The sequence below is a fragment of the Zingiber officinale genome, chromosome 2B, assembly GCF_018446385.1.
Source record: "Zingiber officinale cultivar Zhangliang chromosome 2B, Zo_v1.1, whole genome shotgun sequence".
Taxonomy (NCBI): domain Eukaryota; kingdom Viridiplantae; phylum Streptophyta; class Magnoliopsida; order Zingiberales; family Zingiberaceae; genus Zingiber; species Zingiber officinale.
This window is the reverse complement of record NC_055989.1, coordinates 149,585,736-149,603,312: the sequence shown is the minus strand read 5'-3', so window position 1 is coordinate 149,603,312 and position 17,577 is coordinate 149,585,736. Positions and strand designations below refer to the sequence as shown.

Genomic DNA, 17,577 nt, shown 5'->3' with positions numbered 1-17,577 from the left:
TCCTTCTTCTCCTAGCTAGAACCGCCACCATCAAGAGCTCCAAGAGAGGTTGCAGGCCATAAGAAGAAGAGAAGAGGAAGAAGCTAGGGCCGCCACCAAGGAGGAAAGAGAGAGAAGAATAATAGAGTTGATCACCCGTGAAGGCACCTCTACCCCTCTTTTATAATCCTTGGTCTTGACAAATAAGAAAATTTTAATAAAAATTCCTTAATTCTTTTGTCATAAAAAGAAAAATTATTTAAAAACAATTTTCTTCTTTTAATAATAATGGCCGGCCCTAATTCCCAAAACAAGGAAAATTTAATTCACACAAGAATTAAAACTTCCTAATTTGTTTCTAGAAATTTATAAAAATTTCTCCAATAATTTTATCCCTTCATGATTGGTTAATAAAAGGAAATTTTATAAATTAAAATTCTTCTTCTAAACATGTGGATAATTTCCAAAAGGAAAGTTATCTCTAAAAATTAAAATCTCTTTTCAATCTACAAATAAGGAAAGATATCAAATCTTTTCTTAATCTTTTGTAGAAACTAATAAAAGAGAATATTTAATTTTTAAAACTTCTTTAAATTATTATCATGGTCAAAAAGGAAAGTTTTCTTAAAATAAAATCTCCTTTCAATCTACAAATAAGAAAAGATTTCAAATCTTTTCTTAATCTTTTGTAAAAAGCTTTAAAAGGAAAGATTTAATTTTTAAACTCTCTTTTAAAACTATGATATTCACATAAGAAATAATTTTAATAAAAAATCCTTTTTAATATGATGTGGCCACCCAAACTTGGGCCGGCCACCAACTTGGCCAACCACTTGGTCTTGGCCGACCCTAGCTTGAGTTCTAAGCTAGCTTGGCCGACCCCATTGGTTGGGTAAGAAGGTGGGTATGTGGTGGGTATAAATCTCTATATACAAGAGGCTACGATAGGGACTGAGAGGAGGAATTGGTTTTAGTCTCCCGATGAAATTAAGCTTCCCGTGTTCGCCCCGAACACACAACTTAATTCCATCAATAATAATTCATTCTACTAAAGAACTATTATTGAACTACCGCACCAATCCCAAATTACATTTTGGACTCCTTCTTATTATGAGTGTGTTAGTCTCCCTGTGTTTAAGATGTCAAATGTCCACTAATTAAGCGAGTTACTGACAACTCATTTAATTAATATCTTAGTCCAAGAGTAGTACCACTCAACCTTATCGTCATGTCGGACTAAGTCCACCTGCAGGGTTTAACATGACAATCCTTATGAACTCCTCTTGAGGACATTCTCAACCTAGATCACTAGGACACAGTTTCCTTCTATAATCAACAATACACACTATAAGTGATATCATTTCCCAACTTATCGGGCTTATTGATTCATCGAACTAAATCTCACCCATTGATAAATTAAAGAAATAAATATCAAATATATGTGCTTGTTATTATATTAGGATTAAGAGCACACACTTCCATAATAACTGAGGTCTTTGTTTCTTTATAAAGTCAGTATAAAAGAAACGACCTCTAATGATCCTACTCAATACACTCTAAGTGTACTAGTGTAATTATATAGTTAAGATAAACTAATACCTAATTACACTACGACCTTCCAATGGTTTGTTCTTTTCCATTATGGTCGTGAGTTACTGTTTATAATTTATAAGGTACTGATAACATGATCCTCTGTGTGTGACACCACACACCATGTTATCTACAATATAAATTAATTGAACAACTACATTTATCATAAATGTAGACATTTGACCAATGTGATTCTTATTTCTAGATAAATGTTTATACCAAAAGCTAAGCTTTTAGTATACACTCTAACATGAAAGACTTGGGTATACTATGCTACTTTCTAGGCATTGAGGTTGTTTATTCCCTGAATATCTTTTATCCCAGCCAAAGTATATATCTGATCTGTTTGAGCGTCCTCGTCTTACTGATAATAGAGTCGTTGATACTCCTATTGAGACTAATGCTTGATATTCTCTATTGATGGCTCACCTTTGTCGGATCCTAGTTGGTACAGAACTATTGTTGAAAGTTTGGTTTATCTCACTGTGACTCGTCCAGATATTGCGTATGCTGTTCATGTGGTTAGTCACTTTGTCGCTGCACCAACTATAATTTATTGGGCTGTTGTTCTCAGTCAATTTTAAAGTCTTTTATTTCCTTCTACTTCATCCCTTGAACTGCGTGCATACTCTGATGTAGATTGGGCTGGTGATCCTATGGATCATAAATCTACCATCGGCTTCTGCATTTTTCTTGGTGATTCCCTCATTTCTTGGAAGAGTAAGAAGCAAGATATTATTTCTAAATCTTCCAAAGAAACTGAGTATTGTATCATAGCCTCAACTACTTGTGAGATAGTTTGGTTGCGTTGGTTGCTTGCGGATATGAGTATTTCTCTTCATCAACCTACTCCATTATATTGTGATAATCAGAGTGCTATTCAAATTACACGTAATTCAGTTTTTCATGAGAGGACGAAACATATTGAAATTGATTGTCACGTTACTCGTCACCATCTTCAGATTGGCACCATCACATTGCCTTTTGTTCCTTCAAAGCTACATATGTTTACTAAGTCACATTCTACTTCACGTTTTCGTTTCTTATCTGACAAACTCTCAATGCTTCTAGCTATAGCATCGTGAGTTTGAGGGGAGATGTTAGACTATATATATTTATTTGTTTATAGCTTTTAGGGAAATTTGATCTTTTTCCCTTTTATATTTAAAGTTTAGGGTTTCTTAACTAAACTATATAAAGACTTTATACTCTGCATTTCCGATGATCAATTTTGAATTTAATAATATGACTAATTTTTTTTTAAAATTTTTACATTATCAATGTCAGGGAACACACTTCTGGCTTAAGAAATAATCAATGGAAAATCAAGAAGTTGGACTAGTGTAACATGCATCTCGAGTCAGGCGAGGGCATAGCTTGCTGCAGATTTATGGAGAGGGAAGAAGACGAGGGTGGCGTTGATGAGAAGACAAGGAAGCGTCATTGCAGAGAGGAAAAGGAAGGAGACGACTCAGACGAGGGCGTAGCTTGCTGCGAACTTACGGAGAGGGAAGGAGACGAGGTTTAGCCGCTGACCCGTTGCGGAGAGGAGAAGGAAGCACCATTGCGGTATGGAGAGAAGGAAGTGTTTAGGGTAAAACAATTAAAAATATATAGTAAATTTTTTTATCTGGGCCTAATCTGGGCAGCTGGCAGTGAGCCTACTGGCTTAGGTAAGTTCTGCCCCTTATCCTCCATCTCCATCATCAGTGAGGGTAACAGTTGATGTCATCCTCCTAGTAGATCCGTTTCTGTATTAAATTAAATTAATATTTGATAATATTTTTATAATTATTAGAATGAGATCAATATATAAAAATTAATTTTATATAATTATCAAATCTTTAGATTTATACTCGATCGAAATTGATTGATAAATTTTTTAAACACAAAAAAAATTAATTTGAATGGAAAAACATAAGTCGATTCTTATTGATATGAAAACGACGGTAAAATGCAAAAGTAGATATACGCATAATTTTGAAACTATATTATATTGTAGCATATGATTTAGTTATTTTAGAAACTTATCGCTTGCAGATGAAAAGCTGATTTAAAAATTTAGATAATTCGTACAAATCTACTTGGATATTTATGAGACTTTTAAATGCAGCAAAGGATCCGTACAAAATCTACTGACAACTTTTTCAGCCGACGACTGACCGACTGTGAAGCGTCAAGTCAAGTGAATAATAAATTTTGAGTTCGGGACTCATTCGTAACAATAGAAACAATGGGGAGCCAAATGAAAATTGTTCAAGATTCTTAAAAATCAAGACTCTGCTCAGCTCTGTTATGCCATGGCGATTGCATACCGGAAGAAGAAAATGGATTCCAGATTTTGGTGCCCGATCCTCCTCGCCTTCGCCATGCTCTCCGTCGGAGCACGCTCTCAGTCCACCGACGCCCTCGGCTTCCTCTCCATCGACTGCGGCCTCAAGCCCGGTTCGTCCTACGTCGACCCCGTCACCAACATCTCCTACGTCTCCGACGCCGGCTTCGTCAACACCGGCGTCAACCGCAACATCTCCGCCTCCTACTTGTCCGACGTTATCCCCCAGCATCTCCGCACCCTCCGCTCGTTCCCCAACGGCGCCCGCAACTGCTACACCATCGGATCGCCGGCGGTGGCAAGGGGGTCCAAGTACCTCCTCCGGGCGTGGTTCGTCTACGGCAATTACGACGGGAACAACGGCCAGCCGCTGGCCTTCGACCTCCACCTCGACGTCAACTACTGGTCGGGGGTGAACGTGACCAATGCCACCTCACACCACATGACGGAGACCATCACGGTGGCCACCGCCGGGTATAGTTCAGTTACTAGTTAAAACCAGGGAACTATTGAATGAACAATCAACAAATGTGATCTCTTTCTTTTAGGTATTTCTCCGTGTGCCTGGTAAACACCGGCACAGGGACGCCGTTCATCTCCGCAATCGACTTGCGGCCGCTGAAGGACAGTCTGTATCCGGCGGCGAACGAGTCGCGGAGTTTGGTGCTGCTCCGCCGGTGGAATTTGGGAGTGGCGTCTGACTACTACATCAGGTTTTTATTTATTTATTTATTTATTTATTAATAATATTATTTTAATTTGTTTACTCGATTTATTTTGGAGTATAGGTATCCGGACGATCCGCTCGATCGGTGGTGGCCTCCAAATCCGTCGGTCTCCCCGTTGTTGAAAAACGTCGCCACCAACTCCACCGTCCGAAACCTTCCCCAGGACTCCTTCCAAGTTCCCTCCATCGTCATGCAGACCGCCGTCACCCCCTTCCACGGCTCCAGCATCGTCATCAAATGGAATTCCTTGGCCGGCGACGACGTCAACCAGTTCTTCCCCATCCTCCACGTATCTGACATCTTAGATCCCTCCGGTAGCAATCTATCACGGCAGTTCACGGTCTACGTGAATGGAGTCCGGTGGGTGGGGGGTATAATGACCCCCCCTTACCTCTACTCGGCCGCCGTCTACAGCCTGGCGCCGCTCCCTTCGTTCCCTACCTATAACATCTCCATCAAGGCTCTCACCAGCTACACTCTCCCGCCCATCCTCAATGCCTTCGAGCTCTTCAGGACCATGAGCAACGCCTCGGATGCTGGAGATGGTAATTAGTTTTTTTTTCTATCGTACGTTCTGTAGAAAATTTTAAGGGTAATTTTACATGGAGTCACTATCATGAAAATCTTTATTTTCATTCCCCAATTAAATATCTTTACCTAATTACTTATGATATTTTTAAGTACAAAAAATCTAAAAATCAGTATAAATCCTCTTAAATTGAGTATATTAATTTAGAATTTAATATATTTTCTATCAAATTGAGTACGATTTTTTTTTCACCTCAAAATATATTCAATTTTAATTTAATATGATGAATTTAATAGGAATTTTATTTTTTTTAGATTATTTGTATTAAAAAATATGAGGATTAATTTTGATAGAAAATATACTCGATCCTAGTATAGAGTATTAGATTATAATGTAAATTGTTAAATTTAATATGAATTATATTTATTTTTAGATTTTTTATATTTAAAAAAATAAGAGGAATAATTTTGATAGAAAATATATTCGATTTTTAATATAAAATATTGATTTTAAAAAGAATTATATTTATTTTTGGATTTTTTGTATTTAATTTTGAAAATTTTGTATCTAAAAAATTTAAGAGGTAATTTAGGTGTCAATATTTGTATGAGAAAGTTGAAATAAGTGATATTTTGTATGCAGGTAGTGGAAATAAAATTTTTTGTACATGAAAATTATATGTAAAGTTTATATTGTGATTAGAGATTTTTTTCTAATTTATGGTCATGTATTAAAAAAAAGGTGCGAAGACGGAAGCATTAAAAGAAAATAATAAATTCAGTCCGCACTTGAAATCTTGAATCCCAACACACAGGAGGGTGAGAGAGTTTCAAAATCTTGATCCAAAAAGAAAACAAGATAGCAATTACCACTCCTACGGGACCACATTCAGATATATATATTTATAGGGTCCAAACCCGGTAGGTACGAATTAATGTTAACAGTGATTTATAAATATAATTCCATATTCAATAATATAAATTTGTGATTATAACATAATTTAATGGATTTGTTTACAATGATAAATTATGTGACTAACATATTAGCGCATCTAATAAAAATTAAATCCAAATCCATGTTCTTCCATTTCATCTTGGATTATGTCATCTATTTGTTACAGAAAAAATATATGCTTTTACTCTGGTCCGATTTTAAAAACACTGGTTAAGAGTTTGACAGGCATTGTAGGATTTAAACAAATAGATTTCAGATTTATTATCAGTCTGTTTGCCTCTTCACATCTCAATCAAATATGTTTATCAGAGTCTAAATGCAACAAAGAAAAACATTTTTTTAGTTTTATGAAATTGTAGCAAAATTAGTGTGACTTAGATATCTTTAAAACACTACAACAAATGTTTCCAAAAGAGAAAAAAAAAAGAAAAACTAGTAGACGACTTAATCTAAAAAGTGTTTTAAAAGTGTGACAGGATATTTTATGTGTGAGAAAAATGTGTAATGAAAATGTAAATTTACAAAATTTACATTATAGGGATATTTAAATAGTAAAAATTATGCACATAATGAAGATGTCTAAGAATATGATTTCAGTTTTTACTATATCAATTCAAAGTGACCTGATTCTGATACCACATGTAAAATCAATGCATGTAAGAGGGAGAATGAATCACGTGTTCTAAATTTTCTCTTTTTCGATTTTAAGAAATATGAGTGCGCAATGGAATTAAAAATAGAGCAGAAAACAAAAAGGAATATAAACACAAGTGGTTCGGAGATTTCGACAACTCCTACTCTAAAATCCACGATCCCTTAGATTGCATAGATGGACAATTTACTAAAAATCTTTTTTGGATCCGTCGAAAAAGAGAATCGAGAACAAATGATCGAAGGAAGTGTAACAATCATATACTTCCTCTACTCAATAAAAAATAATAAATAATTATAACTTAAATTAAAATATACCGATTCGTAATAAATGGAAGTCGAAGTTTGGAGTTGATGTCACAACGTCGCAGGAAAGTAGCTTGCATGTGATCGGCGCAGCAGAAGGATTATAATTGCTTGTGTATGTCTCAACAAACAGAGTTAGAAAAATATGTGCATGAATAGTTTATATATATTTATGAGTTAGATTCTGTCATACCAAAATCAAAATCTAACACAGAGTTTGTATCTCAACATAGATCTTTAAAATAGATCTAAGTTAGACTAGCACCTATAATCCCATCGGGACTCGTCCTCACTGGATCTTTCTTCTCTAGTACTTACCTCCAATTACCATTTGCATACTTACTTGACTCTGATATCTTGATCCACCATGTTTTTCTACCAGATGAACCATTTGGACTTCGATTAGTTATCATGTTCTGCAGACCCAACTGAATTTCCTATCAGATATCAACTTATCTGGATTTTCTATCAATTATCAGGTCCTCCAGATCTAATTGGACTTCAACCTGGTGTTATGTTTCATCAAGTCTTTTAGTCATACACACTTGGTAAACAACTTAGAACACAACAACTAACTTTAACCACTTGTCATATATCAAAACACCCGATTTTAATTATTAGTGTTGACTACACTAATAATCCCTCCTTTTTGATGTAATGACAATCCAAGTTAAAGTTAGAAAAATAATAAAAAAAATAACAACATTAATAATGTTTAAGGGGAAAATAATAGTAAGCATGATGTTTAATTATTCTCTTAAGTATTGTTTAATTTTGTGTTATAATTTTTCTTATTTTAAACCCATCACTACTCTCTTTCTTTGACATTCATCCAAAACAAGTAAAGTATAAGGAATAAGTAGAAAGCAAAACATTATCAATTTTAAAAACATAAGCTCAAGCATCTATTTGCAAAATTAATATTTGAAGTAAGAATATCCCTTTTTAGACTTTATAGTTCAAAACATAAAAAGAAATTTTAAAAATTTATTAAAAAAATCAAACGATTTTTAAGTATGCATAGTTTTTCCAAGAACCTTAAGCTATTTATCTCTATTTATCATTTACAGTTACTTGACTTGCCTCTTAATCTACCAGATCTTCTTACTAGTTGTTAAGTCAGCAGACCCAATTGGACTTCGGTTAGCTGTCAGGTCCTGCAATCCTAGTTATATTTCTTTCTAGATTTCAGGTCATACCTTGACATATCTAGACTTCATGTAGTTATTAGGTCCTCAGATCTAACTGAACTTTAGTTTGATGTCAGGTCCTCTAAACTCGTTAATTTCTATACACTTGGTAAAAAAGTTAGATAAATAAGATACCTAACTTTAATCCATTTATCATTTATTAAAATATGAGTTTGACCATTGATACTAACTACACCAATACATTTGTGTAGCTTTTTTAAATGTTATTACTATTGTGAACGAAAATAGTATTTGGTGGAGTCTAGATGATATTGTTATTTTATATGGTAAAAAACTATTGTATGCTCTTCCATTTCATTTTGAAATAAGCCTTGTATTTTGACAATGTAATTTCTTTGTTACATAAAAAATTCTCTATTTTTCTTGTGTTGTTCCCAAAGGATGTTTACATACCTCTATAATGATATAATATTGTCCACTTTGGGCCTAAACTCTAATGGCTTTGTTCTTGTGCTCTCCTTAAAAGACCTCATATCAATGGAGATATCTTACATCTTTTTAAATTCATGATCTTTATCAAATCTTTCCAATGTGAGACTTTAATTGAACCTCAACAATCCTCCCCTCAAACGAAGGAACACAATTACTCTCATGGTTCGAGTCTCTCCGCGAGCATCCGGTCACCCTGATTCGCTCTAAGCCTCCCCGCAAGCATTCGTATCCGGTCACTCTGACCCGCTCTGAGCCATCCGGTCACCCTGACCTACCCTGGGCCCACCCTCAACTTCATTCAAGATCACCCCACATAGCATCTGATCTGGATCATGACTCTGATATCATTTGTTGTGCTCAAAGGATATTCACGTATCTCCACAATGACATGGTATTGTCCACTTTGGGCCTAAGTCCTCATGACTTTATTTTTGGGCTCTCCTCAAAAGGTCTCATATCAATAAAGATATCTTACATCCTTTTAAACTCATGATCTTTATAAAATCTTACTAATATAGGACTTTAATTTAACCCCAATACCTTGCTCTTGTGTTAAGATACAAGTTCCTCCGTCCTTGGCAATAATGTTATGTGTAGCTGATCGTCATTAATACTTTATTTTAGCATATTTGATATATAAGATCATTCTTGTGTTTTCAAACACAAATCTTGGGTTTGAATGGGTCGACCTTCGAGTCTTGGTTTATACGGTCAAGATATTTAGAAAAATTATTGGTGCAATCGATCTCTTGTCAAAGTTAATTAGGTCAATTAAGTTCGAATTTGTTCAAGCTGAGTTTCAATGTTTTATCAATATGTTAGTTGGATTGAGTGAGACATCAAGTAGATCAAATTTGATCAGATACTTAACGGTGAAAAAGTCCAAGTGAATTAGTGGTTGATCGAACATTTGGTAGTCGGATGTTCAATAGAGAGTTGGCAAGCGGAAATTTTTGGTAGGTTAAGGTCGATTGGATGTTATAAGTGCTTACAGGTTGATGTAGGACCAACATAGATCAACATAGGAGGATCCAATCTTCAAATGGTCATAATTTTTTACTTGGATATCGGATTGAGGTTCTGTTTACGCACACACTTAACTCTTTTAGAGATCTACATTTGTTACTGGGTGTAATGCATAACTGCCAACTTTCAGATCAAAAAATATCGTTTAATACTTTTTCGAAGCCACTGGACGTCTTTTTTTTTTTTTTTTTTTTTTACTATTCTTAGTAATTTCTCTTTTTATAGTATTTAGGGTATTTTGGATATGTTAGGTATATATGGTTTACCTATATAAGTGTTATGTTTAGCTATTTGAGGGATTATCCCCATATTAAATAAAGTTTTTTTTGATAAAACCTAGAGAATGGTGGGGTTTTTCTTTATTTTTGGGGTTTCTTTTCTTGTCTTCTCCTTTAATCCTCTTCTCATCAGCCCGTAAGATAATCGTTATCATGTTCGGTGTCACAAGTCAAGATGATGATTGGATGCTAGACAAAAAGGAAGTCCTAATATGCCATGACTGACCAGATGTTAGACATATATAAGATAAGAAGTTCAAACAGGTCAAAAGATTAACAATGATAAATTTCCAATATATCAAAATTTACCTGATATTAATCAATGGAAAGTCTACGATGAATTTCCAACACGTCAAAGTTGATCTTGGACAACAGAAAATCTTGGTATATTAAGTTTGACTAGTCATTAAGCAAAGACAAGAAGAGAATTTAACATTGAAAAAATTGAAACAAAATTATTAATTAATTATTAATGATGGTAGAAGATGATTACGCCCCTAAATTATGTTAGGGAAATAATGTCAAACTAATATTTAACTTAAAAATATTCATTAAAAATCATATATTTCCAGACAACACTTGGGTGTTCACGACGTGATGAGCAGTACATGGCCACCTCCCAACTGCCAATAATCGATCATATCTAATTGGCTGACAATTCAATTTGGAGTTTTAAATGATTCTTGATGAATAATTTTTGGGCAGTTTGATGAATCCGGAGGTGACGAGGCCAAAACTTTGGTCAAACTGGAAGGGAGGAGAAGCGCTCCACTTATTATAACTTATACAGCGACGACTTTAAAGTCAAAGGGTGGGCGTGACGTTGTACAAAGTCAACTCCATGCAAATCTGCTTATCAGATACCCAAATTATACTGTCTCGCTGTAAGTTCATCATCCAATTTCATCTAAAAATTAATTGACGGATCCAAAGAATTTCAAATCATTTTAAATTAAAATCAATATACCATTAATATTTTTTAATTTATCTAGAAAATTTTTATAGAATCATAGATTATCTTCAAAATTAATCGATTTAAAAAACTTAGATATCTAAATTACCAATTTAAAAAAAAAACTAGACAAGCCGAACTAAATTAATGTAAGGAAAGAGTGTCATAAAAATTGAAAACTCAAGGGTGGTGCAGTTTTGCTGAATTTCGAGGTTAGGGACTCTTTTGTAACAAGATAAACAATGGGAAGTGAAATGAAAATTCTCAAGATACCAAAATGGTGTATAAAACGCGCATTAATGCGAGAAGCTCTGCTATCCCATGGCGATTGCAAACCGGAAGAAGAAGATGGATTCCAGATTTTGGTGGTCGTTCCTCCTAGCCTTCGCCATGGCCTCCGCCGGAGTTCGCTCTCAGTCCACCGAAGCCCTCGGTTTCCTCTCCATCGACTGCGGCATTGAGCCCAGTTCGTCCTACGTCGACCCCCTCACCAACATCTCCTACGTCTCCGACGCCGGCTTCATCGACACCGGCGTCAACCACAACATCTCCGTTGCCTACGTGGGAGACTTCAAGGCCCCGCGGTTCCGCACCCTCCGTGCCTTCCCCAACGGCACCCGCAACTGCTACACCATCGGGTCGCCGGTGGTGGTGCGCGGGTCCAAGTACCTCCTCCGGGCGTGGTTCTACTACGGCAACTACGACGGGCTCAACAGCCAGCCGCAGTCCTTCGACCTCCACCTCGGCGTCAACTACTGGGACAGGGTGAACGTGACCACTGCGGAGTCATTCTACTGGACGGAGACCATCACGGTGGCCACCGGCGGGTATAATTCAATTCGTAAAAGCAGAGAATTATTGAATGAACAATCATCAAATGTGATATGTTTCTTTTAGATACTTGTCGGCGTGCCTGGTGAACACCGGCACGGGGACGCCGTTCATCTCCGGGATTGACTTGCGGCCGTTGAAGGACAGACTCTATCCGGCGGCGAACGAGTCACGGAGTCTGGTGTTGTTCGGCCGGTGGAACATGGGAGAGGAGTCTGACTACATCAGGTTAAAAAAATAGGATAAGTCTTGTTTTATGATTTTTATAAAAATGCTTTTAAGATTAAAAAAATAGTTATTTTATTTATTATTTTTGGACTTAACTGGTAAAATGTGCTTGGCGGTTCCTTGTCTAGGTATCCGGACGACCCGCTGGATCGGGTGTGGTTGCTTCTGGACTCCACGCAGATGAACTGGAAAGACGTCTCCACCGACTCTGCCGTCGAAAACTTATCCGAGGACTTCTTCCAAGCTCCTTCCGTCGTCATGCAGACCGCCGTCACCCCTATCAACTCCTCCAGCATCGTCATCACATGGCATCCCTCCCCGGGCGACGTCAACCAGTTCTTTCCCATCCTCCACATATCCGAGATCGCAGATCTCTCCGGCACCGATCAATCGCGGCAGTTCAACATCTACGCGAATGGATTACGGTGGCTGCCGGAAATAGTAACCCCCCCTTACCTCTACTCGGGCTTCGTCTACAGCCTCGTGCCCCTCCTTTCGTCCCCCACCTATAACATCTCCCTCGAGGCTCTCAGCAACTCCACTCTCCCGCCCATCCTCAATGCCTTCGAGCTCTATACGACCATGAGCAACACCTCCGTGCCCTCGGATGCTGGAGATGGTATGTAGCCGCTTTCGTTCCTTCGCCTTTTTTCCCCCCACTTCTCTCTGTTGCAGTGTAACAGGGAGAAATATCTTGCCCGTCAATTGCTCGATGGAATGTTTCTGAAAGGGCTAAATCAGAGTGGGAAGGGAAAAAGAAGTTCCCACCTTTACAAAAGTGCACATTTGCGTGAAGAATGTAGCTTTAGATGCCCACGAAAAGCTTAAACCTTTATCTTGAGATGTTCAAATTTAGTTTGTTTTCTATTTTTCTTCTTCTGAGCAATGAAATTAGCTTACATTTTATTAATTATTTTTTCTCCTTTTTTTACAGTTGATGCCATGACAACAATCAAGGAGCGGTATCGGATCCAGAGGAATTGGATGGGAGATCCATGTTCGCCTAATGCTTTTGTTTGGGATGGACTAAATTGTACTTATATCTTGTCAAATTCTCCAAGAGTCACTACTTTGTGAGTTCTACAAGTTCATCTAACTCCAACTATTAATCATGAAATACCAGGACCAACCGTTTGGAAATTATTTAATATTCTTATTAGTCACTATTGTCCTGCAGGAACCTGTCTTCAAGTGGGTTGACCGGGGAAATAACCAAATTTGTTGCCAGTCTTAGTGCACTCCAATACTTGTAAGGCTACTCATTGCTTGCTATTTTTTTCCCTTTTAGTATTCATTGAATATGGCAAACCGTCATTAGCAGTCTTGAATTGCCGGGGTCAATGCCTGGCCATTTTAGAGCCATGCAAGCATTTGTTGCGAAACCATGCTACATTTTAGAGCCTTGTACAAAGGAATGCCTTGGAAGGAATTATCAGCTAACAATTGTTCTTTAATCACTTTTTTTAGGGACTTGTCTTACAACAATTTAACAGGGCCAATACCTAGTGTTCTCGCAAACTTAAGTTCTCTTAAACTACTGTAAGCATAGTTCTTAATCCTTTTTTCACTTTATTGAAAAGGTAGATAATGGTTTAATTTTTCATGATTGCTTGCAGTGATTTGACAAGCAACCAGTTAAATGGATCAGTTCCTTCGAGCCTCCTTGAAATGTCACAAAATGGATTACTTACCTTAAGGTTTGTGTTACATTTAAGTTTAGATCCTTCCATTTTTCTTTAATGATTCATAATATGAAACGTCTCGCTTGATCATTAAAGAGATCTAGGCATGGAGCCAAGAAATATTAGGAGTTTATCTGTTTAAACTTTGGGTAATAATTTAGCATTAAAGTTTGTTCCATTTGTCCTTGAAGTAACTTGTTTCTTTCCTTTTTTGGCTAGAAATTCTTCATAACTTCATACATATCTTTAGCCATCAAGCAAGTTTATAATCTCATGCAGACTGGATGGGAATCCACATCTTTGTAACAATGGTACATCGTGCAATGTGATGCCTGTACCAAAAAAGAAGAAAATATCACCACCAGTGGTCATGATTCTTTCTATAGTTCCAGTGTTAATACTTCTTGCGCTGATAGCCATAGTTTGGAGAGTGAGGAAAACACTAGGTGAGATTTTTGCGAAAAACTCCGCAGTTGTTTAGTAATAGTAGACCGTTATTTATTTTCTAACATGCATTTAACAATCTTATTCTTTATTTGAAACTTGAAAGGTTCGAGCATAGCCAACTCAGTGGATCCACAGAATGGTTTCCTAAAGCAAACAGATAATGCATTGCAGCTTGAGAATCGCCAATTCACATACACGGAATTAGAGAACATCACCAATAACTTTCAAAAGATCCTAGGCGAAGGAGGATTTGGGTCTGTTTTCTATGGACGTTTGGAAGACGGTACTCAAGTTGCGGTCAAAATGCTATCACAATCATCATCACAAGGAACTAAAGAGTTTCTTGCCGAGGTAAATAAATGTCATACATACGTGGATGGGTGAATTTATTTGTTTGGAGATGGTTGTTGAATGTGAATCCTTTAGGAGATTTTGTGTAACTAAAGACGGGGAGGGGCAACGAATATATAAACTTGAATATTTTACAAAACATTTTCAGGAGCTGACAAAATTTTATTATTCTTTTATAATTGTAGTATTAATTTTCTTGAACAATTGTCCTATCCATGACTAGTTAGACTCTATAGAACATTAACTGTCCCATAACTTCTGTTTCTTTAATTTAATTTGATAGATGTTTCTAGTTTGTAAATATCACTGGTTGTATTTTTCCAGGCCCGACACTTGACTAAGGTTCATCATCGGAATTTAGTTTCTTTGGTCGGCTATTGCAATGAAGTAAAACATTTGGGGCTTGTCTATGAGTTTATGTCTCAAGGAACACTACAAGATCATCTGCGAGGTTTGGAACTACATTTAATATCATTATCTAATAGTTGGTTCCTTTCATAATATCACTTGCTTTATAACTTGCATGACAATCAGGTGACAAAAATTAGATTCAAACTTACAATCTAACTATTTAAAGATTTATTCTCCTGTCAAAACATGGTTAACTTAATCTAACATGTGTGTTCTTATTTGATTGTTGCAGTGTACAAGTAAAGTTTACTTATAAAATTGAATTATAGTTTTATGCAACTGGACTGCAACTGAGAGTACCATAGGGAGAATGATGATGTCTAAAATTGCTTTTATTTATCTTACAATGTTTTTCCAGGCATTACTGACCAACAGAATAATGGTGCTATTACTTATACAAAGCAATTTTTACTTCATTTAACTTATTGTTTTAACCTATTGTTGAATGCTGATGGCTTGTTAATTTGACATGATGCAGGCAGGGCAAACAATGCTAGGGCTTTAAGCTGGAGACAACGTCTTCATATGGCAATTGACGCTGCACAAGGTTTGGAATAATGTGAACTGTCAAGTATCAAAATCCCCTTGCCTGATCTTGAGACCATTCATCTGAGATCATCTTGTTTCATCTATTAAATTGCACTGCAGGGCTAGAGTATTTACAAAAAGGATGCAAACCGCCATTAGTTCATAGAGATGTGAAGTCGGGAAATATCCTTTTGAGTGAAACTCTGGAAGCTAAGATAGCGGATTTTGGGCTTTCGAAAGCTTTTCTAAGTGAGGTGAATAGTCATATATCCACTGTAGTGGTGGGAACTCCTGGATACCTTGATCCTGAGTATGTCACTGTTTTTCATTTATTTAGTTGTTTCAAGCAAGCATCTCTACCTAGTAGAAGGATAGTAACCAAGGAATTCAAAAGAAAAATAATCATCATGGAAGTTCTCACTTTGAGACCTATGTTTTATATAACTATCCATCTCTGTGTGCTTGGACTATTTACTATAGTATTTTTTTTAAATGAAGGAAAGAAGGCTTGGCTCATAATGTACATGTTTTTTCTATCTAGAAATGAAATGCAACCACTAAAAACATTAGTTGTTGTAACAATAAGTTGGCAAACAAATATGAAGAAATAGATTAATAGAAATAAATCAAGTTAAATTAAGATGAATCATGAGTTTTAAGATTAATATGCCAGTAGCATGTGGTATTTGGATCATCACTCAAAGTTAAAATCATATATCTTGCTTGTTTTAGATTGTAGATCTGTTTTGTCCAATAACAATAAGCATATGCACATTGTGAAATTCCATGGCCATATCCAGTCATGTCTCCACAACTAATCTTCTGAACTAGTGATTATCCTAACAATGAAACAAGCAACTTTAACTAAAGAGTCTTTGAGCTTTCATACTACATTTATTTTTGTGCTAAATTTATGATTAAAAATCTGTCACGTCGCTTGTTAGGTATTACAATACCTCCCAGCTTAGTGAGAAAAGTGATGTGTATAGCTATGGAGTGGTTCTTTTGGAATTGGTCACTGGGCTACCTCCAATAGTTCCAGGTACAAAAAATGTACACCTAGTCCAATGGGTGCTCCAAAGGCTTGACAGAGGAAACATTGAGGATGTTGTAGATCCTAGACTGGAAGGGGAGTATGACATAAATAGTGTCTGGAAGTGTGCTGATATCGCATTGAAATGCACGACACAAAGGTCCCAACAACGGCCAAACATGACAGAAGTTGTGATGCAGTTGAAAGAGAGCTTAGAACTAGAGAACTTTCATTATACAAACACAGTCACATGCAGAGAGAATCCAGACTGAGAAGTAAGATATGTGAGCTTGATCAGTGCTCCTCTTGAGACAAGAGTGTCTAGAATGACTGAGATTTCCGGACCAATGACAAGATAAACAAGGGTTTGCTCGACTTTTCCCATTGGTTGTTTAAGGTTCAAAAATGTCATTTTCTTCAAATTCATTCCTGTGTATCGTTTTGCCATGTTATTACATGGCAAAAACTTTGGTATGTTCGTCCATTTCATCTTAGAACAAGCATCTTGTATTTTCACAATGTTACCTTTGCCACAAAAAATATTCCCTCTTGCTCCTTCTGTTAAGATACAAATTCCTCAATAGTTGGCAATAATGTTTGTGGTTTTTCTCCATAAAACTTCACTTTTATTTCAATAACCTTGCCTCCTTTTATATATATACAAATTACATACTTCTATTTAAGTAATTGAAATCATATACTATATCCTAATGCTATTATCAAATCAAATCTTTTAATTATATAATATCAAATGAAATCTATAATAATCAAAATTGTAATAAATTTGTACAATAAATCGGTAACAAATCTACAGCAAGCACCTTAATTGGTTCATCACACTTTCCCTCAATTTATGCAGTACCCAAGGATCATGTTCATCTCACTTAGAATAGGTCTTAACAAGGCCTTGGTAAGGATGTCAACTGCTTAATACTTTGATGGTATGTAGTTGAGGGTAATTGACTTATCTTCAATTTTCTCGCTAATGAATTATTGATCAATCTTCACATATTTGGTATGATCACGATGAATAGGATTCTTGACAATTGTGATAGCTGATTGATTGTTTGTTGCATAAGATTTGAGTAGGGCATGACA

At 36.2% G+C, this 17,577-nt stretch overlaps 1 protein-coding gene across 1 annotated transcript; it reads left to right on the top strand.

Annotated features, from left to right (window-relative positions):
* The first annotated feature begins 3,821 nt into the window (after window positions 1-3,821).
* LOC122048856 (putative leucine-rich repeat receptor-like serine/threonine-protein kinase At2g19230) lies at window positions 3,822-17,044 on the top strand. The gene is made up of 16 exons (XM_042610371.1): window positions 3,822-4,375; window positions 4,450-4,614; window positions 4,690-5,174; window positions 11,351-11,795; window positions 11,866-12,027; window positions 12,156-12,646; window positions 12,962-13,100; window positions 13,205-13,276; window positions 13,495-13,566; window positions 13,644-13,724; window positions 13,989-14,155; window positions 14,260-14,507; window positions 14,832-14,958; window positions 15,397-15,465; window positions 15,567-15,756; window positions 16,391-17,044. The coding sequence occupies exons 1-16, from the start codon at window positions 3,870-3,872 to the stop codon at window positions 16,749-16,751; spliced, it is 3,780 nt and encodes a 1,259-aa protein (XP_042466305.1). The 5' UTR covers window positions 3,822-3,869; the 3' UTR covers window positions 16,752-17,044.
* Window positions 17,045-17,577: the final 533 nt, after the last annotated feature.

Excerpts from the sequence above, each read along its gene's own strand:
- LOC122048856 (XM_042610371.1), top strand. The coding sequence starts at position 3,870 with ATGGCGATTGCATACCGGAAGAAGAAAATGGATTCCAGATTTTGGTGC. Across the intron at positions 13,277-13,494 it reads CTTAGTGCACTCCAATACTT|GGACTTGTCTTACAACAATT; the intron begins GTAAGGCTACTC and ends CACTTTTTTTAG. Across the intron at positions 13,567-13,643 it reads TTAAGTTCTCTTAAACTACT|TGATTTGACAAGCAACCAGT; the intron begins GTAAGCATAGTT and ends GATTGCTTGCAG.